Source organism: Mesoplodon mirus (genome assembly GCF_964341445.2).
Source record: "Mesoplodon mirus genome assembly, chromosome: 7".
In the NCBI taxonomy this organism is placed as follows: Eukaryota; Metazoa; Chordata; class Mammalia; order Artiodactyla; family Ziphiidae; genus Mesoplodon; species Mesoplodon mirus.
The window spans coordinates 70,288,628-70,315,260 of NC_138983.1; the positions used below are offsets into that span (position 1 = coordinate 70,288,628).

General features: G+C 56.5%; 1 protein-coding gene across 1 annotated transcript in view; it reads left to right on the forward strand.

Moving 5' to 3' along the window:
- Positions 1-928: 928 nt before the first annotated feature.
- KCNC1 (potassium voltage-gated channel subfamily C member 1) overlaps positions 929-26,633 on the forward strand; it is a gene marked incomplete at both ends in the record, with an annotated part of 42,037 nt that continues 16,332 nt past the window's right edge. The window contains one exon of the mRNA XM_082628245.1: positions 929-1,498. Coding sequence (XP_082484371.1) covers positions 929-1,498 — 570 coding nt within the window. The remainder of the gene's footprint in view (positions 1,499-26,633) is intronic.

Consider the following 26,633-nt stretch of genomic DNA (forward strand, 5'->3'; position numbering starts at 1 on the left):
CGCAGACGGAGCCCAGCCCGGAGAACCCTTTCCCGGCTCCGCGGAGCTCCGCAACAGTCCCGGAGCTGTCCCTTCAGCACCGCCGCCGGAGTCGAGTCGGAGCGCAGCCCAGCGGAGAGCCCCAGGTCCAGCCGGAGCGCACCGAGTGCAGCGCTCCGCAGCAGCAGCACGGAGCACCAACCCTGGTGCCCCTGCCCAGGGTGCCCGCCATCTCCTCCGAGAGGCGGGGAGAAGGAGCGAGGAGGGCGGGCGGGCGGGCGCGCCCGCCGCCGGGTGGGAGCAGGCAGCCAGGCAAGGAGAGGGAGGGGGCCGGAGTCCGCCCTGCGCAGCCGGGCCACGCAGGGAGGAAGGCAGCGGGCATCCATCTCCCCCACGCCGAGAGCGTGCTGCGGCGACCACCTCACAGCAGAGCGCGAATTTCCAGATTCCCTCTCCTCCCCTCCCCTCCCCCTTCCAGGGGCTGGTCTTTGACCGGCCCTGGAAGCAGCTGACCTTCCCCCCGAAAGCTTTGTGTCGATTTGTCCATTTTCCCGCTGAGATGGGGACGGGAGCCCGGCCCCCCCACCCTCTTTTCCCTCCTCCTGGGGCTCGCCGCTGAGCGCCGCCGCCCCCTTCCTCCCTTCCTCCTCCCTCTCTCCCTCCCCTCTTTCCTCCTCTGCCTCCTCCGCAGCCGGACCAGCTCCCTCCCACATCTGGCGCCTAGAGACCCTGGGGATCCCGCGCACACGCCCTTGGACCAGCACCCGACAGAAAACGCCCTGAGGGGCTTGAGTCGCTCTGGGGGTAGCCAGAGCCGCGGTCCTCTGTCCCCTCGACGGCTGGGGGGAGGGGGGAGGAGGTCGCGCGCCCCCCTCCCCGGCGCCAACTCCCCCTGGCGGCCGCTCCCATGGGTGTCGCTGGGCCGCGCCATGCCTAAGGAGGCGCCGCGATGGGCCAAGGGGACGAAAGCGAGCGCATCGTGATCAACGTGGGCGGCACGCGCCACCAGACGTACCGCTCGACGCTGCGCACGCTGCCCGGCACGCGGCTCGCCTGGCTGGCAGAGCCCGACGCCCACAGCCACTTCGACTATGACCCGCGCGCCGACGAGTTCTTTTTCGACCGCCACCCGGGCGTCTTCGCGCACATCCTGAACTACTACCGCACTGGCAAACTGCACTGCCCGGCCGACGTGTGCGGGCCACTCTACGAGGAGGAGCTGGCCTTCTGGGGCATCGACGAGACCGACGTGGAGCCCTGCTGCTGGATGACGTACCGCCAGCACCGCGACGCCGAGGAGGCGCTGGACAGCTTCGGCGGCGCGCCCCTGGACAACAGCGCCGACGACGCGGACGCCGACGGCCCCGGCGACTCAGGCGACGGCGAGGACGAATTGGAGATGACCAAGCGCCTGGCACTCAGCGACTCCCCGGACGGCCGGCCCGGCGGCTTCTGGCGCCGCTGGCAGCCGCGCATCTGGGCGCTCTTCGAGGACCCCTACTCATCCCGCTACGCGCGGGTAAGTGACAACTTACCCATCTGAAGAGCAGGGCGGTGAAGTCAGGGTCCTCTGCCTCCCGAGGGCAGGGGTGGATTCGAAAACTGGTGCCTAGGGAGTCAGAAATGAAAGGGGGGTGTTTGTGCGCGTGTGTAAGCGACAGAGAGTGACTCTCCTGAAGGGTGACTAGCTTTGTACATATGTAAAGTCTGTGTCTGTATTCCAAATTTAATGTGTATGGGTGAGTATGAATGGGTGTGTTTGTGTGTATGAGTAGATTGTGTGTGTATATTTATGTAAGTGTGGTGGTGTATATTTGGGTGGGTAAGGTATGTAGTGGGAATGAGTGAGCATGTGTGTATGTTTGAATGTGCAGGAGTGCCTGTGTGTGCATATTTGCGTCTCTGCAGGTGTACAGGGTGAAAGTGTGAACTGTCCTTTAGATTTTGGTGTGGGGAGGGAAGCTGGAGCCCTTCCTCTCTCCCAGGTAAGGGCCACCTGGAACCAGCCAGGGCCCACAGAAGAGGGCTTGAGACCTGGTCTGCTGCCTGAGAGAGACCACCCCTCCCCAGGGAGCAGCTTCAGGCCATGGGGAGATGGTCAAGGGGGAACCTTTATGGCTAATTAATTGGTAGATAGTTGGGGAGGGGGATGTGATCCCTCTGAGACCTGCTCCTGGGAACAGAGCCTGCCCTTCTGCCTTGTCAAAAGGAGAGGGTGCTTGAGGGGGCCACTGGGCTTCTGCCTATGCTTCCTCTCGGACCTGCCGGGGCAGAGAAGGGGTCTACGGGGGGATCTGCAAGGACAAGGTTTGTGAGAGGTGGGTGTGTCTTCATCAGCCGCTCCCCTTTAGTGAGAGCAGCTTGCTGCCAGGGAGAAGGGGCACCCTGCTGCCGACCGTGGCCCCTCAGATGGCCTCTCTGACCACTTTCCTCAACTATAAAATGGGAGAGGGGGTCTGGTAAATTCTAAGGGTCCTTGCTGCTTTAACTGAGCCCCAAAGGGAGACACCAGTAGCAGCCACCTACCCTGGAAGACACGTCTTGCTTTTGCTGGGCTCTGTCCTCAGAGGCCTGAACCAAGCCTGTGGCATGAGGGGAGGGGTCAGAGTTGGGAATTTAAAGCAGAGCCTCTCCCCCATGTGTGAGCTACCCACTAACCCCCTACCAGTCCAAACACTGCCTCTGCTGCCCCGCTCTCCTTTACTGCTCCACATCCCTTGCCTCCTGCCCTCTGGAGCCCAGGGATGGAGGTTCGGGCAGGGGAGGGGGCAGGAGTGTCTGCCCAGCTGACTCCAGTGGGGAAAGGAGACTGGAGGGTGGGCACTGAAGTGTCCATGGCAGAGAAAGGCTGTGTGTAGGCGCAGGCCTGGTGGATGTGTTACTGAGATAAAACACTCCATGTTTTAGCATCTGAGGGAGGGGCAGCAGGTCTTATATATTAAATCTTAGCTCAGATGTGCGTGTGTGTGTGTTTGGGGGAGCACCGTAATAGGGAGAGAGTTAAACCCCCTGTTTTGAGGACCCTGCCCAAGGTCACCTGGGGAGTTAGAGGCCAAGCAGGATTGGAACCCAAATCTCCTGGGACCCCATCCTCCACCGAGCTGGCCCCCAGCTCCCTGCCATCTCCAGAGTGGACTGACACGCTCGGAGGTCTCCCCTCCCCTCCCCTCTCCTGACAGAGGCCACCAGAGCCAGGGGATTATGTAACTGGAGGCTATGGCTGAGCTGTGGGGAGGGGCAGGAGGAAGGGGACTGGGAGGTTGAACTGGCACATGTGGGGCGGGGGGCATGCGGGGCAGAGGCCTGGGTTAGAGCAGCTGCCCATTCAGCCTGCATTTGACCTCAGACAGCATCTCACCACGACCACCACCCCTTTGGCCCCAGAAGCAGAGTAGGCCCAACTTCCATAGGGTCCTCTCAGCTTTCGGGCCCCCCAGCAAGAGGCTGGGTCCCCCCACCCCTCTCCTTGGGCTCAGCTTTAGGGCTCTGGCCCGTGCCCCTGAGCTTCAGGATAGGCAGGGGTCACGTGGGGCACATTCCAGCCCTCTGCCCTGTCTGTCCATCTCCTCCCACTGGCCATTCCTGTGCTTTGGGGTGGCCGTCACCCCATGCAGATAAATGGGTTGGATAAATGGGGTCTTGTTGGTGTACAAAACCTTACAGAAAAGTCCTGGCTCTCTCTAGTGTCCACTGAAGAGCAGATTCTGAGGGAGAAGCTGGGCAGTAGGTGGGGGGGTGGAGGTGGGTTAGAAGGTATCGTCCCACAGCCTATCTGTGCCACCTTCCTTCCCCCGTAGGCACACAGGGTTGTTCTAGCTCCCTAGGGTGACAGATGAGGACACTGGGGCCTGCCCAAGGGCACGCAGGAACTGAGGGCAGAGGCTGGATTAGAACCCAGGCTTCCCGCTGCACGCCCGGCTGGCCTAGCTGCATTGCGCCGCCTCTCTGCAGCGCATCTGCGCAGAGCCCAGCCGGCTGCCCGCCCGCCCTGCCCCCTCCATCTCTGCTCCGCCACTGCTGGCACCTTTGTTTACCCCTCCCCACGCAGGCCCCAAGCCGCCTCAGATTTGTGGGTGGGGATTTTCATGTTTATTCTGGATTCGAGACCAGAATCCTGTGTGTGACACTGTAGATGTGCATGAAAGAAAAGCTGTATGTGTGAGAATCTGTAAGAGAGATTCTGTGTGGGTGTGAGAAGTTCTTCATGCGTGTGAGAAAGACCATATGAGTGAGACTCTGGGAGTGTGTGTGTGTGTGTGTGTGTGTCTGTGTGTGTGTGTTGAGACTATGTGAGATTCTGTGAGTCTCTGTATCAGAGAAATTCTGTGTGAATGTGAGGGAGACAGATTCTGTGTGTTTTGAGAGATGGACTTCGTGTGTGAGAATGAGACTGCGTGGGAGAGAGTGCGTATATGAGAGAGAGAGACTGTATGTGTAAGAGAGATGCTGTGTGTGTGTTTGTGTGAGAGGGAGACAGAGAGATTCTTGGGGTGTGTAAGAGACTTGAGGTGAGTGTATTTCTGTGTGTGGCAGGCACGACACTGTGAGGCCTTGCATGTGAGGCTGTGTGCACGCGCCCATCTGTGTGTGAGGCTGTGTGGGGTGAGGGCCTGATGTGTGACAGAGACCGTGTGTAGTGAGGGGTGTGTGAGACGGAAGCTGTGTGTGAGAACCTGGTATCAGTGTGGCCGTGTGTGCTCGTATGTGAGAGAGCCCTGCATCGCCTGGGTGTGTGTGCCTTGAGGAAGATGAAACTCCACACCAGCCTCCTGCCCGCTGCCTCCACCTCCTGGGACTCCTGAGCCGCCTTAGTGAGCGGTTTTGCCCCCCATTCCCCATCCTCAGTGGAAACACTGCTCTAGCTCAGGCCAGTTGTTGGTGCACAGGCCAGGCAGTGAGGCCACTCCTCTGCGGGCCTTCGCGGTGGCCCTGGGACATAGGGGCTACTTGGCTGGGGTGGAAGGTCCCACCTGAGCTCTTTGGGAGTGACTGTACTAGCTGGAGCCGCGGGTTCCCCGGCCCCTCTCTCCTCGGGTTTCCTGGGCCCCCAGCCCAAGGGGGTAAGGGGTGAGGAGGTGAGCCGGGACAGGATAGCCCAGCTTGTCTTCTGGGGTGAGGGGTGTTGTCCCAGACACAGAAGCAAAGGATGATGATGACACTGCGGTAAGGGCTGAAGGGGCTTCCTGGGACTATGCGAGTGAGAACTACCCCAGGGGAGGTAACACTGGGACAAGCTTTGAGGGGCAAGTAGGAATTAGCCAGGCGATGGCCGGGGATGGCAGTGCTAGCATGCAAAGCTGTGGAGATACGGGAGCAGGCAGGGCTGTGCTGGGGCAGCCCTGGCTTGAAACCTGCCCTCCTGTCTTCCCCGGAGACCAGCACAGGTCTGAGGCTCTTGGCTTTTATCTATGATTTTCATGCTGTCATCAGAATCATGGTTGTGTCAGGTCACACACCACCGACGGCAGTTCCTGTGCTGCAGTCCAGAGAGTATCTTGTGTGTGTGTGTGTGTGTGTGTGTGTGTGTGTGTGCTGATATCTGTCCCCCGAAGTCCCTTGGCTTTCTAATGACAAAGAAGAGCCAATGGCCGCACTCTTGGGAAGCCCCACCTCCATCTACCCCATTGCTCAGCTCTCCTCTGATGCCAGGTCTCTGTCTCTCTGCCTTGTCCTCACCTTTTGGGGACCTGATGTAGTCCTCTTCCTCCTCAAATCCCTGGGAAGGAATCTCACCTGGAAGCTGGGATGCAGAGCATAGCCAGAGACGTCTGGTCCTCCCTTGGGTCCCAGCTGACACTGGGCTCTTGGCTTGGCTTGGCGTACAGAGGGAATGGGGACAGAGGTGCTATCGGGGACTTCCTAAGCATCTTGTCCCCCACCTCAGAGCCCACCCCCCCAGGTCAGGGCCCCACTTTGAGTCATGGTAACATGTGAAGGAGACCCATGGGCAGTGGAGAAGGGCTGGGGGTGTTCCCCTTCTGCCACCCCAAGTGCTCCCCACCACAGTGTGTCCCCCATTCAGTGTTTGTCTCCTTCCCACGATGCTTTTACAGGTGTCCTCGTGTCTTTGAATGGTGCTGCAGCCCCCCACCAGCTCCCCTCCCAGTAATGAAAATCACAAACCAAGTGTTTTCTAGTCAGAATCTTTCAGCCTCTTCGCCTCTAAAATGGGCATAATGATAGAACCTGTTCCAGAGGGTTGATGGAAAGAGAAACTGAGTTATCTGCATCTGGGTGGAGAGCCCCAAGCCCCAGGGCCTGGCATGCAGTAAGTGTTCAATAAATGTTGGCTGCTGTTATTACTCCTATTGGTTGGATTATCCTTTTACTTCATGACTCTCTCTAGACTCCATCCTTTGCCCTCTGTCTCCACGTCCACTATCCTGGTTCCAGCCACCATTGTGTCCCTCAGGCCCACCTCTCCTGCAGCTTCCTGACTGCTATCCCAGCTCCAGCCCCTGGCCCTTCCATTTCATCCTCCACTTTGCAGCCACAGAGGCCTCTTCAACTCACAGATCTGTCAGCTCACCTCCTTGCCTGCTTAAAACCCTTTGGTGCTTCCCCGGCCCATAATGTGGCCCTCAGGCCCTGCCTGCCTCTCTAGGCTCCTCTGGCCTGGCTCTCTCTGTCACTCACTGAGCTCCAGTCATCCTGGCCTCATTTCAGTTTCTTGCACATGCCAGGTCTCCCAGCCTCAGGGCCTTTGCATATGCTGTGCCCTCTGAAGCACTCTTTCCTCCTGGTTTGTCCCTCTTTATCCTTGACATCCCTCCTCAAACATCAGTTCCCTGGCAATGCCTTCCTGGACCCCACAGGCTGGGTCCAGAACCAGAGTCCTTCCCTTCAGGGAAGCGATCTAGTTTGTAATAAAATGTTCATTAGCAGCCTTGCTTGATTCCAGTTTGTCTCCCACTCCAGAGTCTAAGCTTCTTGCATACTCAGTATAATAGGAGGTATTATTATGACACATGAGGAAGTTGAGGCCCATCCACCTCAACTGGATGAGGAGTGCTTTATCCAAGGTCACATGTGAACACGTTACTTGGGGACTGGTTCAGAAACCCATACCTCTAACTCCTGGCTCTGTGGCTGGGAACCCCATCCACCTTATGACACCTCAGGGAGTGTCTGGAGTCTGGCACTCTGGGGGCAGGTGTCTGTGCTCCCTAACTCTGGGCGTTCTGGCATCTGCCAGAGCTTTGGAGGAGATTGGCTTGAGCCTCCCAGAGAGGGAGGCGTGTTTCCTCAGAGGTGGGGGAGGGGGGCTGGTGGGGGCTCGCTCCAGGGCCCGCTGCCTGGACCAGGGATCTCGGGGCCTCCCAAGGCAGCTGAATATAGTTATACGGCTATTCTGAGCAGTCTCATGACCAGTGTATTTGCTCTGGACCAAAAGGTCAAGCCGCTGTCTCCCATCAGCCCCCGGGCTAGCCTGGCCACACCCTTGGCCTGAGCGTCCCATCCCTGGGTGCAGGCTCCAGGGAAAGGGGGGCCTGAGAGGCTCCAGGGACAGTTAGATGCCTGGTCCTAGTTTAGGGGAAACACTTGTGTGGGAGGGACCACCTTTCACATGCACGGCACTGTTGGGTATTCCCAGGCCACCTCTAGCCACTGCCCTCATCCGGTGGAGGAAGAACAGGCTCAGAGCGGGGAAGACACTTGCCTAAGACCACATAGCCCATCAGCGAGGCTTGAACTCACACCCCAAGCCTCTTGGCCCAGGGCCTGGCCGTTTGCATTTCTTTTGGCTCTCAGGTTTAAAAGAATATCAAATCCTACCTGGGCACACTCTTCTCCTTACTTACGCCTCTGATTTCCTCCCTTGAGCGAGGGAGAATCTGCAGTTACCTGCCCTCCCACCTCCCTTCCCCACTCCCTTCCCAGGGCCCAGTACAGCTGGTCAAGACCTCCCTCAGCCAGTCAACCCAGACTTGGTCCAAATCCTGTTATCATCCCCCAAGCAGGATTTTCCAGAAGCCCCTTCCTTTCTTGAGTCACAGTACTAATGGCCGCTGTTTACTAAAGCACTTACTATGTGTCAGACAGCCTTAAGGGTTTGACGTACATGTTCTCATTTAATTCTCACCCAAACTCCCATGGAACTGGATCATTATTATTACACCAGTGCCACAGATGAGGCTGCTGAGGCTCAGAGAGGTTAAGTAACGTTTCCAAGGTCACTTAGCTCACGAGTGGTGGAGCAGCATTCAACTGTGGGTCTGCCTGACCCCAGAGCTCTGTCCATAACCACTAGTCAGTATTGCCTCCTGTCACTGTTCCAGGGATGCTGGGGTCTGTGGCTTACTGTGGCTCAGACTCGGCTTTCCTTCTGGGTCCCGTCCTCCCTCACCAAACACTGTTTCCCAAAAACCTGCCTGGGAATCCTGCTCAGAGAGTTCTGGCCCCTGAACCATGGCAGGTGAGGGTCCAGCCTGGTGGGGTAAGAGGGTGCTCTGGTAGCCCCCAAGAAGAGGGTTTTCAGAAGGGGCCTCTACTGCCCCCACCAGCTGTGCAGGCCCCTTGGGGCTCCATATGGCCTGCAGGCAAACAGCAGGGGGCTTGGGAGGATCAGAAGTTAACATGCACGAGGTGGCGCATGGTGAGCATGCTGGCTCCTCCTCAGCTCGGCATTCGAGGCCTTCTGCTCTGGAAGCTGGCCGTGCGTCCCGCTGCTGCCTTCTGCCAGGCTCCCCGCTGGCCTCCTCATCTTCAGCCCTCATTCCAACCTCTAGGTTTTTGCTCATCCATTCCCTCTCTCAGTGTCCTTTCTAGTTTTTGCTGAACATGAAAGCCCATCCCCCGAGGTCCCTAATGCTTAGCCTGGCTGCTCCTGCCCTCACTGACCTCCTTTGGGAGTGAGGGGTCTGGGTTGGACAGGAAGTCCCCAGGCTTGCATGATTCCAGCTGGAGGTCAGTGGGTCAGCTCTGGGGGCCTGTGGCTGGGGACAGGCAGGCTCTCAGGCTTAGCACCCACCCAGGGACATGGAGAGATGAGGCCACAGACAAGACCCCAGTTGTAGGTATCAGGCAACTACACCAGAGCAAGATCTGTACCCAGGCCGTTAAGCCAACCAGGCTTCCGTAGGCAAGTTCCATTGCCCCTTCAGGCTGCAGTTTCTCTCCCTGTGAAAGACAGAGGACCTTCTAAACGACCACCAAGTCCCTTCTCCAGTCTGACACTCCAGGAGTTTAAGAATTCCAGGCTTCACCTTCCCGGAGGCGCTGTGGGAGCCAGGTTAGTCCTTCCCTATTTCTCCTTCCACATCCTCGGCCCAGCTCTCCTCTCCAGGGCACATGCGAGCTCTCCCGGTACCAGGCAGGCAGGAGCCCAGGGATGGGGGTCTCAGAAGCTTCCTCCTACATTCGTTCAGGCTCCCTCAGCCTGCTCTCGTTCCTTCATTTAAGGCATAGTAATCCCGTCCTGCCAGGGGTCGCCACGGACGCGGGGCCCCTGTGAGCCATCAGGCATGTAGACTCATCCAGCCCTCTCGTGGCACAGCCCTGGGGGTACCACCTCTTTACAGTGTGCTTGCTCAGGCCCAGGGGATGGCACCTGCCGCCCTCTTCTCCAGGCCCTTCTCTTGGCTGGCTGCCCTCCAGGAGCTGCAGAAAGGTGCACTCAGAGACGAGAGGCTATGCCAGGCGGTAGGGGCTGGAGCAGAGTGTGGGGTCTAACTCCACTGGTGTAGGGGCGCTGCAGAGAGGGGGCCAGTGAGCTGCTGCTGTGCTGGATGGGCCGGGGCTGGGGTAGGTGTGTTTGTAATAGTTGCTATGGGGGCTGCAGGGGTGTTTGCTGGAGGACTTCCACCCATGGGTGACTCTCAGTTTACCTCGGATGCTTCAAAAGGTCAGGCTCCTGGGCTCTGTCCCAGGAGAATTTGACTCTTAGATCTGGGAGGAGGTGGTCAGGATGCTTACTCCACTCCCCGGAGAAGCTGATACTCAGAGAGGGAGGACTTGCCGTGGGGTCTGGGATGTGGGGGCTCTTGCTACTCAGTGTGGTCCTCTGACCAACAGCATCCACATCACCTGGGCACTTGTTAGAAATGAAGAGTTTCAGGCCCCAGACCCCCACCCCCAGATCTACTGATTCAGAATCTACATTTTTTAACAAGATCCCCAGATGAATCATACGCACATCAGATTCTGAGAAGTGCTGAGGCAGGCAACAGTTCCCAGTGGAGGGGAAGTATCAGGACACAGAGAGGCCTGGATGGGCGCGTGCGGGTTGACAGAGCTCCACGGGTGATTCTGATCTTTCCTCGCGCCCAAGACATTGACATCAGGGCGACGTGCCTGGGCGGTGAGGCCCCAGCTCAGTAAAGGACAGCCGCATCCATCTGAGTGCTCAGACCGAAAACCTCGACACCATCCTTGATTCAGCTCTTTTTCTCGCGCATCAGCAAATCCTGTAGTCTCTGTGTTGAAAGCCTAGCCAGAACCCGGCCTCATCACATCACCTCCACGGCTACCTTCCTGGCTGCAGCCACCATCTTCTCTCCCCCGGATTACTGGGAACTGTCCCCCCTGCTCCTGCCCTTGCCCACACGCCTTCTGCACAGGGTAACCAGGGCCCTCCTGGTAAAACACTCATCAGATCTGGCCACCGCTGTGCTCTGCTCGTTCTGGCTTCTGGTCTCGCTGGGGGAGAAGCCCCGGTCCCTACGAGGGTTATAAGGCTCCACACGAGCTGCCCGCACACCACCTCCCCCTCTGCTCTCCTGCCGCTCTCCTGCTCAGCCCGTTCTGGCCTCCTTGGTTTTCCGCCAGCACAGTGCTTCTGCTTCTGCCTCAGGACCTGTCCTCTTGCCCTGCTTTCCACCTGGAGCCTTTCCCCTCACTATGTACTCCCTCGCCTCCTTCAGGCCTGGACTCAGATGTCATCCTCTCGGATGGCACCCTTGCATTCCCTTCCCCCATTTTGTGCTTTCCCGTTTTCTCCTTGGCATTTAACACCATCGGACTATATTCTACTCATTTACCTTGTTTATTGTCTATTCCCCTCACTAGAATATAAGCTCCAAGAGGGCAGGGATTTTTGTCTCTTTTACCTATTGCTCTATGCTTGGCACCTAGAACAGGGCCTGGCACATAGTGGATGCTAAATACGTAATCATTGAGAGAATGGATAAGGAGGCTAGAGTTAGACCTAGGTCAGACATTGGCATGACGCCTTTGAGCCTATTACTGGCTGATCCTACCCTTCTTTGCCTCATCTGGGAACACAATTCCTCCATCCCCCCAAGCCTGGAGCAGTGATGGAGAGGCAGAGGCTGAGGCAGTGATAGGAGAGCTGGAGTGCTCTAATCAGGACGTGGGGGGCAAACCGCAGTCAGGGCAGTGTCCCACTTGCCGCTGTCACCACCCAGGGCCAGATGAGGCTCTTCACATCCTGGCCCTTCCATCTCTCCAAACTCCTGCTTCACTCTGCATCGGCCCAACCACTACCCACAACCAGAGCTCAGAGACAGAGAAACTATTTTCGAAAACCAGGACGCACAGCTCTTAGGATGGTGACGTTGCAGGGACACCGAGTTCCCAGGTACACTTGGTCCAGCCTGATGCCCACGTCTGACTTCCCTTGGGACTCTGTTTCTCCTGAAGGCCCTCCAGGTTCTTTTCCTCCCTCTCCCTCTCCCTCCCCAACTCCTTCTCCGTCCACCTCCTTCCCTCCCCTTTCCCCTCTCATTATTCCCTTTCCTCTGTCAGCTGTGTTTGTGGGACGTTCTAGGCATTAGTTAGTGGTTTTCAATACAGACTCTTCCCCTCGAAGGCCTAGGATGCTTTTTGTCCCAAATCCCCCTGCTTAAAGCCTCAGTCATGTGCTCAGTAGAAAGTGCATGAGCTTCAGGGCTGGTCCCCACTTCCTGGCTACCTGACATTGGCAACATGCCCTGGAGCCCCATTATCTCCTAAGAGTATGGCCTCTTGAGCCAGGAGGCCTGCATTTGAATCCCAGCCCCACTTCCACTTCCCAGCTGTGTGACCTTGGACAAGTTCCCTAACCTGTCTGTGCCTCAAGAGAGGGATATTAATAGCACCTGACTCACAGGGAAGTTGGGAGGATTGAATATGTTAAGCACTTAGCCCAGAACCCGAAACATAATTATCGTGGGTTCCATTATTGTCTTTTTAACAGCGCTTGGCTTTAGAAGAGCCAAACCCTCACCTCTTCACCACCTCCTTCCTTTTTTCAGCAACTGACTCTCCCTTCAAATACCTCTCTAGGGATCACCTCACCTACTTGGCCCCAGGGGCCACTTCTTCCAGAATCTGTCTCCAGGGACCAGATTTCAGTGGTCAACCTGGAAGGCAGGCCTGGATTCTCTCTTGGTCCTGCCATGAGCCTGCTATGTGTCATGGGCGGGTCATAGCCCTCTTCAGAGGGCTCAGTCACCCCATCTGTTGTCTTGGGCCACTTGTCCGTGCTCTGCCTGCCTCCCCAGGTGTCAGGGGAATGAGAGAGATGGATGATGGAACTTCCGCCTGCGGGGGGCGGAGGAGGGAGGGCCATTGACATCAGGCTCTGATCGGGAGCCAAGCCCGGGGACCTGAGATGCCGACAAGTGTGCCAGTGTGGTGGGGCTGGTGGGCAAGAGCCATGCATCACAGCTCAGGGCGTTGAAATGTCTCCTCTTTATAGGGGATGCTCAGGCACAGGGAGCAGTGGCAGCGGGGGCCAGGCAGACCCCAGGAGCCTGGGGGCTAAGGCCTGGGGCTCCTGTTGGTGCCACTGGACAGTACCCGTTCTGAGGCTGGGCTGCCCCGCCAGGCCAACGCCAGGCTGGGTGGGGATAAGCTAATATAAGCTGGGGCAGCCCCACACAGCTGAGCTCAGGGGGCCTCAGGAGCCAGCCTCACTGGGCCCAGGCTCTGATGCTGCTTCGGACCGGGCCACAGCAGCCAGAGGAAGCTCACTCAAGCCTGTGCAGGGCCTCGGATGCCCCTTCCACCCTGGCTCAACCCAGACCCTTCCCCTGCCAGCCTGGCAACCCTATTCCTGCTCTACTTTGGCTCCTGCCTGTGAGCCCCTGGCCCACTGCCTGTGATGCGCCCGCCCACCACTTCCTTCCTTCCCCATCCACAGTGCAGGAAGGGACTGTTTTCCCTATACCCCTACTATACACATGAAGACAGTCTATGTAGTTCTCCTGTCAGGGGCTGCTGTTAGCACTCATTCATTCATTCCATAAATATTTATTGAGCACCTACTTACTAGGTTGCTGGTGCTGCTCTAGAAGCTGGGAGTAGAGAGCAAAGAAGGAAACAGTCAAAAACCCCTGCTCTCAAGGAACTGACATCCTCACGCAGGGAGAATAAAAAGAAACAAATGGATACATGGACTATATCCTGTGTCAGATGGTGAGGACCGCTTTGGAGATATAAAGTGGAGGGAAGACACAGGAAGTCCTGGAGGTGGCACCTTAACTCGTGTGGCAGGGAAAGCCTCCCTGAGCAGGTGACATTTCGGCAAAGACTTGCAGGCGGAGAGGGAGGGAGACATGTGACATCTGGGGAACAGGGCTAACGGGACATGCAGAAGTCCTGAGCGGGTGTGTGCCTGGGGCTCAAGCACAGAGGGAGGCCAGTGTCCTGGGCTGGGCTCAGAGAGCCAGGCGACAGTGGGAGGTCAGAAAGAGCAGAGCTCCCCACAGCCCCCCTGGGCCCCTGACAGTGGGTACTGCCTGTGTGTGCCCTCCCAGCGCTCAGCCGCGTGCACGCCTGCACTGCCGTCCCCTCCCCTCTCATGGCCACAGGGGCTGCACAGTCTGGACCTCCAGGGAGCCGGGCCTCAGAGAAGGGCTCCTGCCTCACCACAATCCAGGGCCTCCATCCTCCTCTCCCTAAAGGCCAGCTGTGCCCAGGGGGAGATGCTGGGGCCACACAGGGCTGCCACCAGGCTGGGGTGAGCTGCTCTCTGAGGGGGTGTGGGGCTGGAGGGAGACTGGTGAGGGAGCCAGTGGTGAGGGGCCCTTCCAGGCAAAGGTCCTGTCGGCAGTTTCCGGTGGCAGAGCCCTCGCTCCGGGTGCGCCGAGAGACATGGTTAGTGTGGTGGGGACGGGCCAGACTGGAGCCAGACTGCGGGGCTCCGACTGCCAGGGTCCAAACCTGGCTCCGCCGGCCGTGAGCCCTGTGACCTTGCGGGCCTCGGCCACCTCGGCTGTAAAGGGCGCTCTGCAGATGCTGGCCTCACCCGCCCGGGGGGTTCTGAGAACAGGGACCTGACGGCTTGCCGTAACGGTGGGTGGAGGCTTCGGTGGTCCCCCGGGGCCCTTCTCTGCCCATGCAGGTGGTAGAGTGGGGAGGAGGGACTCCCTTGGGCCTTGTCACCAGGGCAGGACTGAATGTATGTCAGACCAAGCCTCCTGCCAGGGCCACCATCTTAGCACTTAATGTTTTATGCTCAACCTCAGGGGCTCTCTGAGCAGCTGAGAGGAACACAGTCACCCGCTGGGTCACCTGGAGGCAGCCAGCGCCCTGGGCCGAGGGCAGGACTCGTGGAAGCGCATGTGGCTGTCATCTGCTAAGGGCCAGCCCCAGGGCAGTGTGTTTCTCCTCGTGTTGCCATGGACGCTCCTAACTTGGCCCCCTGACCAGCCCACACCCGTGGAGCATGGCCCTTGTCCTTCTGGGCCTTAGTCCCCTCATCTGCAACGCGTACAGAAGGGCATCACCTGCTTCTCAGGGATGCTGGGAGAATTCACTCAGACCAGAGGCAGAAGGGTAGTTTGTGAGAGAGAAAATATGGTTCAGAACAAGGCTGTATGTGGGAGGAGACCAGATCCCAAGGGCAGGGGGAACGTGAGGTGGGGACAGGGTAGAGGCAAGAGCACAGGCCTTGGCCATGGCCAGGCCAGGGTTTTGGTGTCCCCTGCCTCAGGGTGGGCTCGGGCAGGTGGCATCTGGCTGAGCCATTTCCTCCTGTGGAATCGAGAAGAGTCCCAGAGGGGCAGAGCCCCCAGCACAGAGCCTAGCACATGGGAGGCACTTACCGGGTGTTGGAGCTGGCTGCCTGGGGCACATTGAACCTGGTCCTGGGTTCACATTCCCCAGGGGAGCTGGTATAAGGAGGCCCTGGCTGAGCCACAGAGACAGGGAAGCAGGCCGTGGAAGCCTCGTCTGGTAGCCCCATAACATCGGGGGCACGAGCCACTGTCACCAATGATATATTTAGTGGCACAAAGATCAGAAATGCCAGGTGCTGGCTTCCCTTCTAGGCGGCAGGAATCGTGTCTCCCGAGGCCTGGGGGTCACCAAGAAGATATTTTTTCCCTGGCTGGCAGTCTGGGGATCTGAGTAAACGCCTCCGAGTAAGAAATCACTGTGGTTTGTACTGACTTGACGAGTCTTTCCGCTTTCATGGCTCTCCGCAGACCCTGTTGTGCCAGCCTAGGAAATCCCATCCATCCTGTCTTTCCAGACTGCCCACCCTTGACCTCCAGGCACTCCAGCCATTCCCCCAGGATGCCCGAGTTCCCCTGCCTCCTGCCTTGGCTTATTCTGTTCGCTCCACCAAGAATGCCCTTTCTTCCACCTCTGCATAGCTAAGATGGATCCATCCTTTGAGGAGGCCAGCTTGGAAAAGGCTTCCTGTCTGGAGCCTTTCCTGATTCCCCTCCTGAACAGCCTGCTCTCCCAAAGAACTTTTCCTGCCCTTGACCCAGCTACCCTATTGGGGTGACATGTCTCCCCAACTCAGGTGCAGCTTCTTAGAGGACAAGGGCCACCTTAAGAAATGATAGTGCCTGTTACATAATATGGAATCAATAAATCTTTGCTAAAACAATGTACCTCACGACAGCCCTGTGAGGTAGAAAGATTAGATATTAACCCTATTTTATTGAGGAAGGGAAACTTGGCCAGGTCTTCTTGGGGAAATTAAGAAGGTAAACTAGAGCAGTGCTCGTGTTCCTTCCTGTGCTCTTATGTTTAGGTTCCATGGTCAAGAAGGAGGTAGTTGGATGGACAGATGGGTGATGGACAAGTGGATAAAAGAATGAATAAAAAGACGGGTGCGTGGATGGATACGGATGAATGGATGGGAGGAAGGATGTATGGATGGATACCCAGCTGGGTGGGTAGCTTGGCAGATGGGTGAACAAATGGATGGATGTGAGGGTAGATGGATAAATTTCTAGTCTCTTGGCTTCAAGGTAGGCGAAGAAGTCCTACCTCTCACTAAATGAAAACATTCTAGAGGATGGGGTTTGGAAGCTGAGGACTTCAGGGTGGAAGGCAGGATGGAGCCACCCAGCCCATGTGTGGGTTTGCTGGATGTGAGGATGGTTTGTGGAGTGAGGGAGCTGAGAGCTGGGGGCAGGGACTGACCTGAGGGACTGGCTCAACCTCAAAGGTGAGAAGCTCTGATGGAGCAGACCCAGGACAGGCTGGAAAGAAGTTACAGGCAGAGCCATGTGACAGGGAGGACCTCAGGGCCCGGAGTTTTCCAGACTCCCTGCGGCCACTGGAGGGCAGGCAGTGAGTGGGGGATTGGCCTCTGAACCCCAGGCCGCACTGAGCATAGCTGTGATTTCAGTCTGTTCTGAGGTGGGGAGGCCACTGTTCCTCTTCAGGTCCCCAGCCTTGGCAAGCAATCCCCCCTGATGGCTCTGGCAGGACGTGCTCAGCCCCTTGGCTGAGGAGGGGCCCCTCCTGAGGCCCTGGATGGCCCTTGCTCAGGTATACTGAGGTCCATGATCACCCAACTGCTTTTTTGCATCAATTCCCAAACTCTAGACGTGAGCTCCAAGACTTTCGTTCTAATTGCCTAGCAAGGGCCAGTCAAGGGCCCACAGACACAGGGGGCCAAGAGTTGAGCTTGGCAGGGCCTAGTGGCTTAGCTGGGAGCTAGCTGGGAGCAGACTCTTCCAGCCGGAGCTAAGGCTCTCCCTTTGCACAAGGCACAGTGCTGAGTGCTCCAGGCCCCCTCCCCAAGCCCCGCTCTAGTGTTCCCCAGCACCGGGCTGCACCCCACCCCCACCCCCACGCATGCGCGCGCACACACACACAGGCCCCCGGCGATCTCCCTGGGAAACCAGAGCCTGACGAGAGTGCCTGGTGCGCTGCTAGCTGCGCATGACAGTCACAGCTGCAGCCATGTACAGCTCCAGTGCACACAAGACCAAGGCAACAATGGAGGGAGAGTCTACCCATAAAACAGCTCCGTGTGCAAACACACAAACAGCTGCACACGCACGCTCCCCACACTTATGCACGCTGATGGCCTCGGACACTCATGAACCCAAAATTGCACCAACACAAAGTTTCATTCATTAACTCAGGCATTCATTCAATCAGCGTTTGTTGAGGAGCCAGGAGAGTGGTTAAGAGCGTGTGTTCTGGAGTCACACAGAGCTGGGTTTCGATTTCTAACTCCATCACCTCCCAGGTGTGTGAGCATGGGCAACTTCCTAAACCTCTGCGATCCACAGTTTCCTTCTTTGTGGCATTTGGATGGTAACCACAGTAAGGACCCCAGAGGTGGTGCAGGAGTCAATGAGACGGGGTGTGTGAGAGTGCTTAGGATGAGTCCGGTTCAGGATGTAGCACACAGTAGGTGTCTTTACCCTCACTACTGAATTCCTACTATGTGCCTAGCTCTGTGCTGGGAGCTTTATTTAAAGCTGTGATTTCCAGAGGTGGCTGTGAAAAGTGGAGCCTGGTGTATAATAGGCATGCAGTGAATGTTTGATGATTGAATGCATGAACGAATTAGCGAAAGCTGCGTCCAAGGCTGGCCGGATGGCATTGGAGCTTCCTTCCCTCAGGAGGAATCCACCCTCACTGGTCTCTCATCCAGGCTGTGTCTCTGGTAGGATCGAGATGTTCTTGAGGGTAACACAGGGACCCTAGAAGAGGAGCTGGAGGGTGTCTGAGCCACCTCTTGCTTTGCAGATGGGGAAATGGCAGCACAGTGGGAGCAGGCAGCAGGCATCATCCAGGCCAAACATTCGGCAGTCAGTGGCCAGGGCCCAGAGCTGCCACCCTGAGCCAGCCTAGCACAGCGGCCCAGCACAGTGAATGGTACCTGGTCTAGCCACAGCCCCTGAGTCCCTGAGCCTGCTCAGGCCACAGGCCCTGTCCTGGCTTGGGCAGACACAGGAGTCATGCAGCCCCAGTCAGAACCCTGGCTGGGCTGTCGGGCAGGCTGGGGCCTCTGGGCTGGCACTAGACAGGGCTCTGTCCGCCCGCCGGAGAAGGGGCTGGAATTCCATCCAGCCTGGGTAGGAAACGGGCTTCAGGACTTGAAGGCACTGTCACTGTTCCCTGCCTTTGAATAGGCCAGCAGCTAAACTGCCTGGGCCGTCTCCTCCCATCGCACCGCCTCAAAAAGAAAGTGACATTTCCTGGTGCTTTTTTAAGCCTGGGCTGGCTGGGCCAGGCCTGGGAGTGGGGTGGGGAGGGGGCGGGCAGTGCTGGGAGTCACACAGCCCGAGTCTCTCCTCACCTTGAGTGATCGCAAGGCGCTGGGAATAGACGTGGCCTCATCTCCTCGCCATGTGCCCCAGATTCCAGATTCTGCACTCCAGGGCCCGCGTGCGGGTTTTGAATTCCACATTCCCACGCCAGTTCTGTCCCCTAGGCAGGACTCGGGCTGTGGAATTCCACAACGAGCACCTTCAGCTGGCAGCCTGCTGGGAGGGGAGGCTATGTCTGGCCCTCTCTGGAAAGGAACTTCGTGCCCTTGTGCCCACTCTCCTCATCCACGTTCACGGCCAGTGGGGATGCAGGTCTCTGTGCCCACTGACGAGAGATGAACATGATTGCGCCTGCTGCCTGTGTAGACATGAGTCTGCTGTCAATGGGTGTACCCACTGCCAGTGTAGACCTGGGTCTGCGCTCAGTCACTGCCCATTGCCAGTGTAACACACAACCTCTGTGAGGAAGGAGCCAATGAGAGCACAGCTGAATGATTAGCGACTGCATCTGTGGCCAGGTTAGTCATAGATGCACGGATAGAGATGATCCTTTTCCCAGGGTGGCCACACATCTGCTGTAAGTGTGGCCAGTGCTGGTGTCCACATGGGTCTGAAATCAACAATTGTGTGCGTCGCAGGGTAGAGGCAGATGCGGTATCAGTGAGTCAGTGCTCGTGTGCACTGCCCGTGCAGGTGAGGGAAAGTGGGCATCGGAGGAGGGGTCGCTTCCTAAGGAGGCTGCGGGAGTAAACTCTGTGGTACCCATCGTGTAGGTGGATGGGTTGAGACAAGCAGACACACAGGATGGGCAGCTGTGCTCTTGCTTAGCTGTGCTCCTGGCTCCCGGGGAAGGGGCCCCTCTTCCCCTACTAGTGGGGGTGGGGTATGGCTGAGTGAGAAGGCGGGGCTGGTCCTGGTCCTCAGATCCAGCCACCTCATGGATCTTACATGCTAAGGGCGGAGAGAGACAAACAACAGAGATGAAAATAAGCAAATTGGATGGTGTGACGTGCCAGTGTCGTCCAACTGGATACTTAGAATGGGTGAATGTTACTGTATAGATTGTATATAAAAGATATATGTATACTGTATATAAGTTACACCGCCGTAAAGCTGGGGAAAAGTTAGTGTTCAAAGATGGTACGTGCCTAATGGGGGAAAGTAGAGGAAGGAAAATCCAGTTAGTGCGGGGCGCTGGCTGAGATCTTAGAAGGGTCAGAGTGGGACTCGTGAGACGGCGAGGGAATGAGCCATGAGGATGCAGGGAAGGGGGCTCTGGGCAGAGGGGACAGGCAGTGTGAGGGCCCTAAGGCGGGCATGTGTCTGGCGTGTTTAAGGATCATGTTTGAGGAGGCGGTGTGGCTGGAACTTGCGAAGGGGGACAGTGATAGGAGAGGAGCTCGGAGGGGAATGGAGGACCTGATCACGCGGGGACGTGCAGGGCGTTGCGAGGACCTTGGCTTTTCCTCTGAGAGAAATGGGGACCCAGGGCAGGGTTTTGAGGAGAGAAATGGCACGATCATATTTACATTTTGAAAGGATCACCTGGCTGCTGTGTTGAAAACAGTCCTAGAGCACCAGGAATATTGGAAGCCGAGAGACCAGTTAAGATGCTCTTAGCGTAATCTAGGGGGAGCTGATGATGCCTGGGACGGGGTGGTAATAGTGGTGCTGGGAAGTGGTCAGATTCTGGATTTATTTCAGTCTGAGCCAAGAGGATTTCCTTATAATTAACTGTGAGGTGTGACAGAAAGAGCAGCGTCAAGGATGACTCCAGAGTTTTTGGCAAGAATGTCTGGGAGGATAGGGTTGCCATCTCATGTGATGGAGAAAGCTGCCGGCAGTGGAGGTGGTACAGGCGCTCAGTTGACGTGCTGAGTTGGAGAGGCAGCTGGTAGACCTCCACCACAGAGACACAAGGGAACTGGATGCTGGAGTCCTGAGTTCAGGAGAAGTGCTGGGCTGCAGATAAATATTTGGGAGTGTGCAGTCAATGGTGTTTGAATAGGTGACAGTATTTAAACCTTCAGACTGGGTAAATCGATAAGGGAATGAGTATAGATGGAGAAGAGGCCCAAGGACTGCACTCTGGGGCACCCCAAGAGTTAGAGGCTGGGGACAAGGTGGCACAGGACATCAAGAAGGAACAGCCAGTGAGGTGGGAGGAAAATCAAGAGACTGCAGGGCCCTAGAAAGTGTAACAAAAAGGAGGGAGTGATCAGCTATCTCAGATGCTGCTGATGGTCAAGGAACATGAGGACCGGGAATTTTTCCCATTCTTTCTGCCTAGAATGCTCTTCCTTGCATCCTGCATTTCCCTAGTGATTTTTACCCATCTTTCCAACCTCTGTACACTTGTCGCTTCCTTGTGGTAGCCACTCCAACCCCAAGACTTGTTAAAGGCCCATCGAATGCCGTGTGCATTCCCCTCAAAGCCCTCGTCCCCTCATACAGGTACGTGTTTGCTTGTCTGGTTATCTGATAAATGTCAGTCTCCCCTGCTAGGAGCTGTGGCTGTTTTTGCTCATTCTGTACCCAGTGCCCAGCACAGGCCTGGGATAAGGCATACATCTTTGTTGGAGGGAGCACAGGTGGGCAGTTTAGCTGTGGTCCCACCTGGGTTGTGTCCACTGCCCTCCCTGATCTCTTCCTCTTGGGGTCATCTTTTTATTCCTCTCCCCCAACATATATATATATACACACACACACACACACACACACACATGCACACCCTATGGGGAGTCGGGACCCTTGACTCGATGCTAAAACATAAGTGGGCACTGGGGGAAAATTTCCCAGTGGATTCCTAGTGGACACTTCATGGAGCTTGGAGCCTCAGTTTTCTCATCTGCCAAATGGGGGCAATCAAGGCTGTCTGGCTGATGGCTCAGCTGGTGTGTGTGTGTGTGTGTGTGTGTGTGTGTGTGTGTGTGTGTATGGATATGAAAGAGATTTATAAGTGGAAGCCCTGGAGTATGCTGGTTTTAGAGTCAGAGAGACCTGGTTTCAAATTCTGCTTATCACTTCCGAACTGTGTGGGGTTTGGTTTTTTTTTGCACACGTCTTAACCACTCTGAACCTCAGTTTTCTCATCTGCAAAGGGGAGTTAATGACACTTCCGTTGGGGAGGTTTTTAAAGATAAATGAGATCATGTTTGCAACAGTCGTCATTATTACTTTATAGCAGAGGTCAGTGAGGCTCAACAGAGACAAATATTCCCGCTACTGAGGTGGTTGTGAGCATTGAAAAGGGCAAAGTGTGCCATCCATGTGGCCACACACAGTGAGCGCTTAACAAAACCAGGCTCTGAAACAGCCGGGGGAGCTGGCGCAAGAAAAGGAGCTGGCGGAAGCCTGGTGCACAGGAGGGATGGGTCAGGGTGGGTCCTGAGGCCCATCTGCAGGTGTGGGCAGGGCTGTCAGTGGGAGAAAGGGGAGCAGGTGTGTCCTGGTGACCCCAGAGGGCAGAACTGGGATCACTGGGAGAAAGAGGCAGGGAGGTTGACTTAAACATGAAAGAAATGCATGTCTGGAGTGCTGTCCAAAGACAGAATGTGGCCTTGGGAGTTCCCCATCGCTGGCGGTCACCAGCAGAGACGTCTGCTCAGGGTTACTCCAGAGGAGTTTATTGAACTGCCCCTGTAGGGAGTGCCTTCCTACTCACTTCCTCATCTGGGCGTCTCAGTCGCGTATTTCTTGTTCCAATCTGTGGCACAAAGATGTTTGAGGCCCATGAGATACACATACAACGGAATCCTTAGAAATAAAGAAGAAAATAAAAGAAAAAATAGGACTTGTATAATGAAGAGAAGAAATAGTGATACCCCAAACCCAGATAAAAGATTGGTCTGGAACTGAGCATTAAATTTAACTGAGCTCCCTAGCAGTCAGAGCAAAAGAGGAAATATGAAGGGTTCCATAAGTCATCGTTTACTAATAGAAAAGTAGACAAGCACGTCAGGAAACAGTTGACGCAGTTCGAAGTCCTAAACTAGAAGAGGAATTTCCTGTGGGGAATACTGGTATTTCTCCAAGTTTCAGATGCTAATGGGAGAGGGTGTTCACTATCTATTTTCCAGAAGGAACTTTCAGGTCACAGGAGTGGTTGGGAAGTTGGTTCCTGATGGCCCCTCCTGGGACCCTGACACCCAGCCTTCCTGGCCTGTGGGACCGCAGGGGCACGCTGGGACAGCGCAGCCCCGCTCTCCTAAGGCACCCAGCCTTTTGGCTGGCTAAAGTCGAAACGAAGCTGGAGCAGGCGTGTCCATCTCACGGGGCACAGCCAAGCCAACTTGCACTGTGGACATCCTGCCTGGCTGCCTAAGGGGCCTGGGGGAGGCCTGGAATGCAGGGCTTTGAAGTAGGACCTATCCTGCCACTAAGAACCTCCGAGACCTTGGGCAAGAATCTTCTCTTCTCTAAACCTCAGACTCGTTGTCTGAAAAGCAGTGGTAACAGCAGAAGTTACCACCCTGGGCTGGTGTGAAGTTTAAATGAGACAATGCACAGACAGCCCAGGAAGCAGGGCTGCTCGAGACCAGGCAGCTGCTGTTATCAGCCTCCCTCTTGTCACTGGAGTTAGGCCGGAAAGCCTGGAGCTCATCGCGTGACCTTGGGTGTCCTTTCCCGTCAAGCCTCATTCCTCCCAGCCCGAAGGCCGGGGGTCACGTGGAAGACCCCATGGAAGTGGGCATGTTACGTCACCCTTGCCCTGGGCAGCGTGGCCCTCGCCAGCTGGAGGCTGCGGTGCGGGGTCTGGGACACAATCCCACCTTGGGCCGCGGCCCCGGGAAACAGGCTCTGCGGGCTGTGCTGTGGGCTCTCACGAGGCTGTCCTTTGCTCCTGGTTTGCTGTTTGCAGGCAAGTGGTCACAACAGGAGCAGAAAAAATTGGGGGAAAAAACCCTGAAGTTAGACACATTTCTCCCTTAAGCTGTTGCTGCTTCCCCTTGCAGTCACTCTCCCACCCCCAACGATTTGGGTGGAAAAAAACCCAAAATACTGTGTTTGGGTTTTTGTGGAGGGAAGCCTTGGCCCAGCTCCTGGAATACCAGTGAGCAAAGGAACTGGCAGTCTTGGGGTTTCTTCCTGCCCTAGAATTCCACCCTGGATCTGGGGAAGCCCTAGACACCTGGCCTTTTCCCCCAGGCCCTTCAGTAGTGCCTTACTTCCTGGAGTGTGTTACTATTCTTATTATTGTCCACATTTTAAGAATGATGGGATTGAGTCTCCAAAAAGTGACTTGCCCGCAGTCACACCGCCAGTGGCAGAGCTGGGATTTGAACTCAGGTCTCTGAAGTCAAGCCCAGGACTCTTCTCCTTCTGCCTTGCCGCCTGCTTCCCAGCCCCTAAATGTGGTCTCAGGCTGATGAGGTCCATTATGTATCAGAGCTGCCAGGCAGTTGGGTCTTATCTGGCCTCATGGATCCCATGTGCCAGGATGGGGCTGGCGGCATCAGAACGACTGAGGACACAAACTAAAGGTAAATGTCTGGTCCCACCCACACCTCTGGGTGCGGCCAAGGGCTCCGCATGTGCATCTCCACTCCGCGGTGCTCCCCCAGCACACTGGCCTCTGCCCCCTCCCACCTGCTTCGTGCCCCACCAAACCCTCCCAGGGAGGGCCTCTTACTCCCTGCTTTCCCTTCCACCCTTCCAGGGCGTTGGATTAGGCCCCCGCCACGTTCCCCTTGTTGTTAAATCCAGAGACGTCTCCTCTGACCCTATCCCACTGGGTCCCTCAGAGGCCATCCCTCAGGAAACACCCCTCCCCTTGTCCTCAGGGACCAGGACTGGCCCTCGGAGGGGCAGACTGGTCACCGTGCTGCTCGGCCAGGCCTGCACAGAAGCGTGGGCTCGGCCTCACTCGTGCCACATGGCTGAGCGTGGGCGTGGGGTTGCTCTGTGAAGGACAGTCGTGTTCTTTTGTGACGCAGGGGCATGTCCGCCTCAGTCTCCCGGGTGCCTCCAGCTCAGCGTTTCCGTGACTATAAGATTCTTGGCTTTTTTACGTCTGAGGTGCTCTGATGCGGAAGGTGCTGTTGTGATGGGAGAGGGCCGTTCGGGAGGGCCCGCTGAGGCGAGAGGTGGCCAGTTTGTAGGGACGGAAGCAACGCATACAAGCACCTCCTGCTTACTTTCTGTGTGTTGTTTCATCCCGTCATCACAACCGGCCGGGAGGCAGGGAATGTTATTCACCCCTTCCCTGTCCAGGAATGAAGGCTCAGAAAGGGGCGATGTCCAAGGTCACCAGCCGAGGCCCCAAACTCAGGCTGGTCTGACCTCAAGGTCCAGCCATTTCTGCTCCAGCTGCTGCCTCCTTTGACAGACGGACTTGTGCTGCTTTTGACCCAGGATCTAGAAGGCAGGCGGGACCCGGAGAGCAGAGAGGCCTGGGAGCACGTGTTAAATGAGCAAAGGCTCAGAGGCCACGATGATGAAAGCCCAGAACTGACGTTTCAGGAGAACCTGACTCTCACCCCTGCTCCACCCTGCGAGCTCCATGACCTTGGGCGGGAGGCTCTGCCCCCATTTCCCCATTCCGGCCACAAGGGGCGGCTTTTGGGTAAAAAACCTCTGAGGGCCCCTCTGTCTTGCTGCTCTGGGTTTCTAAGGACTGTTTTCCTAAGTCCAAAGTACCGTCGATTCAACTATGCCATGAGCTAAATAGCAGCATGTTGGGGATATGAGAAGATATACTATTTTAAGGATGTGTATATTTTATGACATTTTCATTTCCAAAATGTGCATCTTGGAATGAAAGCAACACAGAACCTCTGCCACCTCAAAAGTTGCCAGCCTAGCTGTTGAGCAGCCCTTTTTGGATATGACCTGGGTCTGGAATCCAGAGAATGAGTTCAGTGAAGTGGGTTGTTGTCCCACTGGAAAAGTCTGGGCTCCCTGAGGCCTGGGCATGGCCTTTCCTGACCTTGGCCCCCCACTACCCAGGCTACAGCACCCGGGACTGAGGGGGGTAGTGCAGTGGGATGAGGGGATTCCCATCTGGGCACAGCCCGGCCTCCCTGTGGCCTTCCCTGGGCTGGTGCAGCGGCCTTTAGCCCACCTCCACCCTGTCTACCCTTTTTCTCTCAATCAGAGACAGTCCCAGGGAAGGGGCACCACCCCCCTCGGCTAGTGTGTGAGGGACCATCTCTGGCATGGGCAAGGGTCATGGTCTCAACTCAGAGAACACATGTCCACAGTGCCCAGCCAGACCCTGATTCTCCTAGGAGATGCCCATACACACACGCACACACACACACACACCCCACCCTATACATGTCCCTATACACACACACACACATTACACCCAGGCATGTCCCTATACACACACACCATCATGCCCCATACATGTCCTTATACACACACATCACACCTCACACATGTCCTTATACACACACTCATCACACCCATGCATGTCCTTATGCACACACAAACACACTCTACCACCTATATGAACCACATACATCACACACAGTGACCACTTACATGAGCCTCTGGCACATGCCTAGAGTCAGGTGACATAAACAGGTGACACACCTTCACCATGTACAAAGCTACTCCACATATACACGCCACCTCTCCCCTCCCCCACACTCCCCTCCCAGCACACAGACCTTCTACACGGCATGTTCTCTGCACACACTTTCACACACTCCCGCTCACACCCTCCACACCATGGGAAGCACCTCCCACCTGCTGCTTCCTGACCTGGGTGCCAAAAGGGGACGATTAGTGCGAAGGAATGGGGTGGAGACCCGGATGCTGGACAGAGTGCTCAGGACCCAGCCAGGCCTCTGGGGGTTCATGCGGAGGCATTTATTAACAGACCAAAATGGGACTGGACCGCAAAGACCCCTCCTGCCCCCCCATAAGCTATGATGTGCTCAGCCAGCACAGCCTACTCTGGGCATGCCCAGCCCAAGGAAGTCCAGACGAGTCTAATTCAGTTTCCAAACTCAACTCGACCGACAATTTATTTAGGCCAATTGGCCATCCCTCCTGCTCTGCATCACTGACTCTGCATGGATTAACTCAAACGCTGTACACCCCCGCTGGGCAGACTTAATTAGGCAGAAAAACTGACCTGAAGCCTCTAGGGGCTTGGGGCCTGGACATGAGCCAGGGCTCCCCTGATTAGCCCCATTGCCTACAGCCTCAGCCGGTCTCAGAATCCTCAGAAGGGCCCAAGTCCAGCCCTCAGTGTACCAATGATGAAACCGAGGCCCAGAGAGGGGA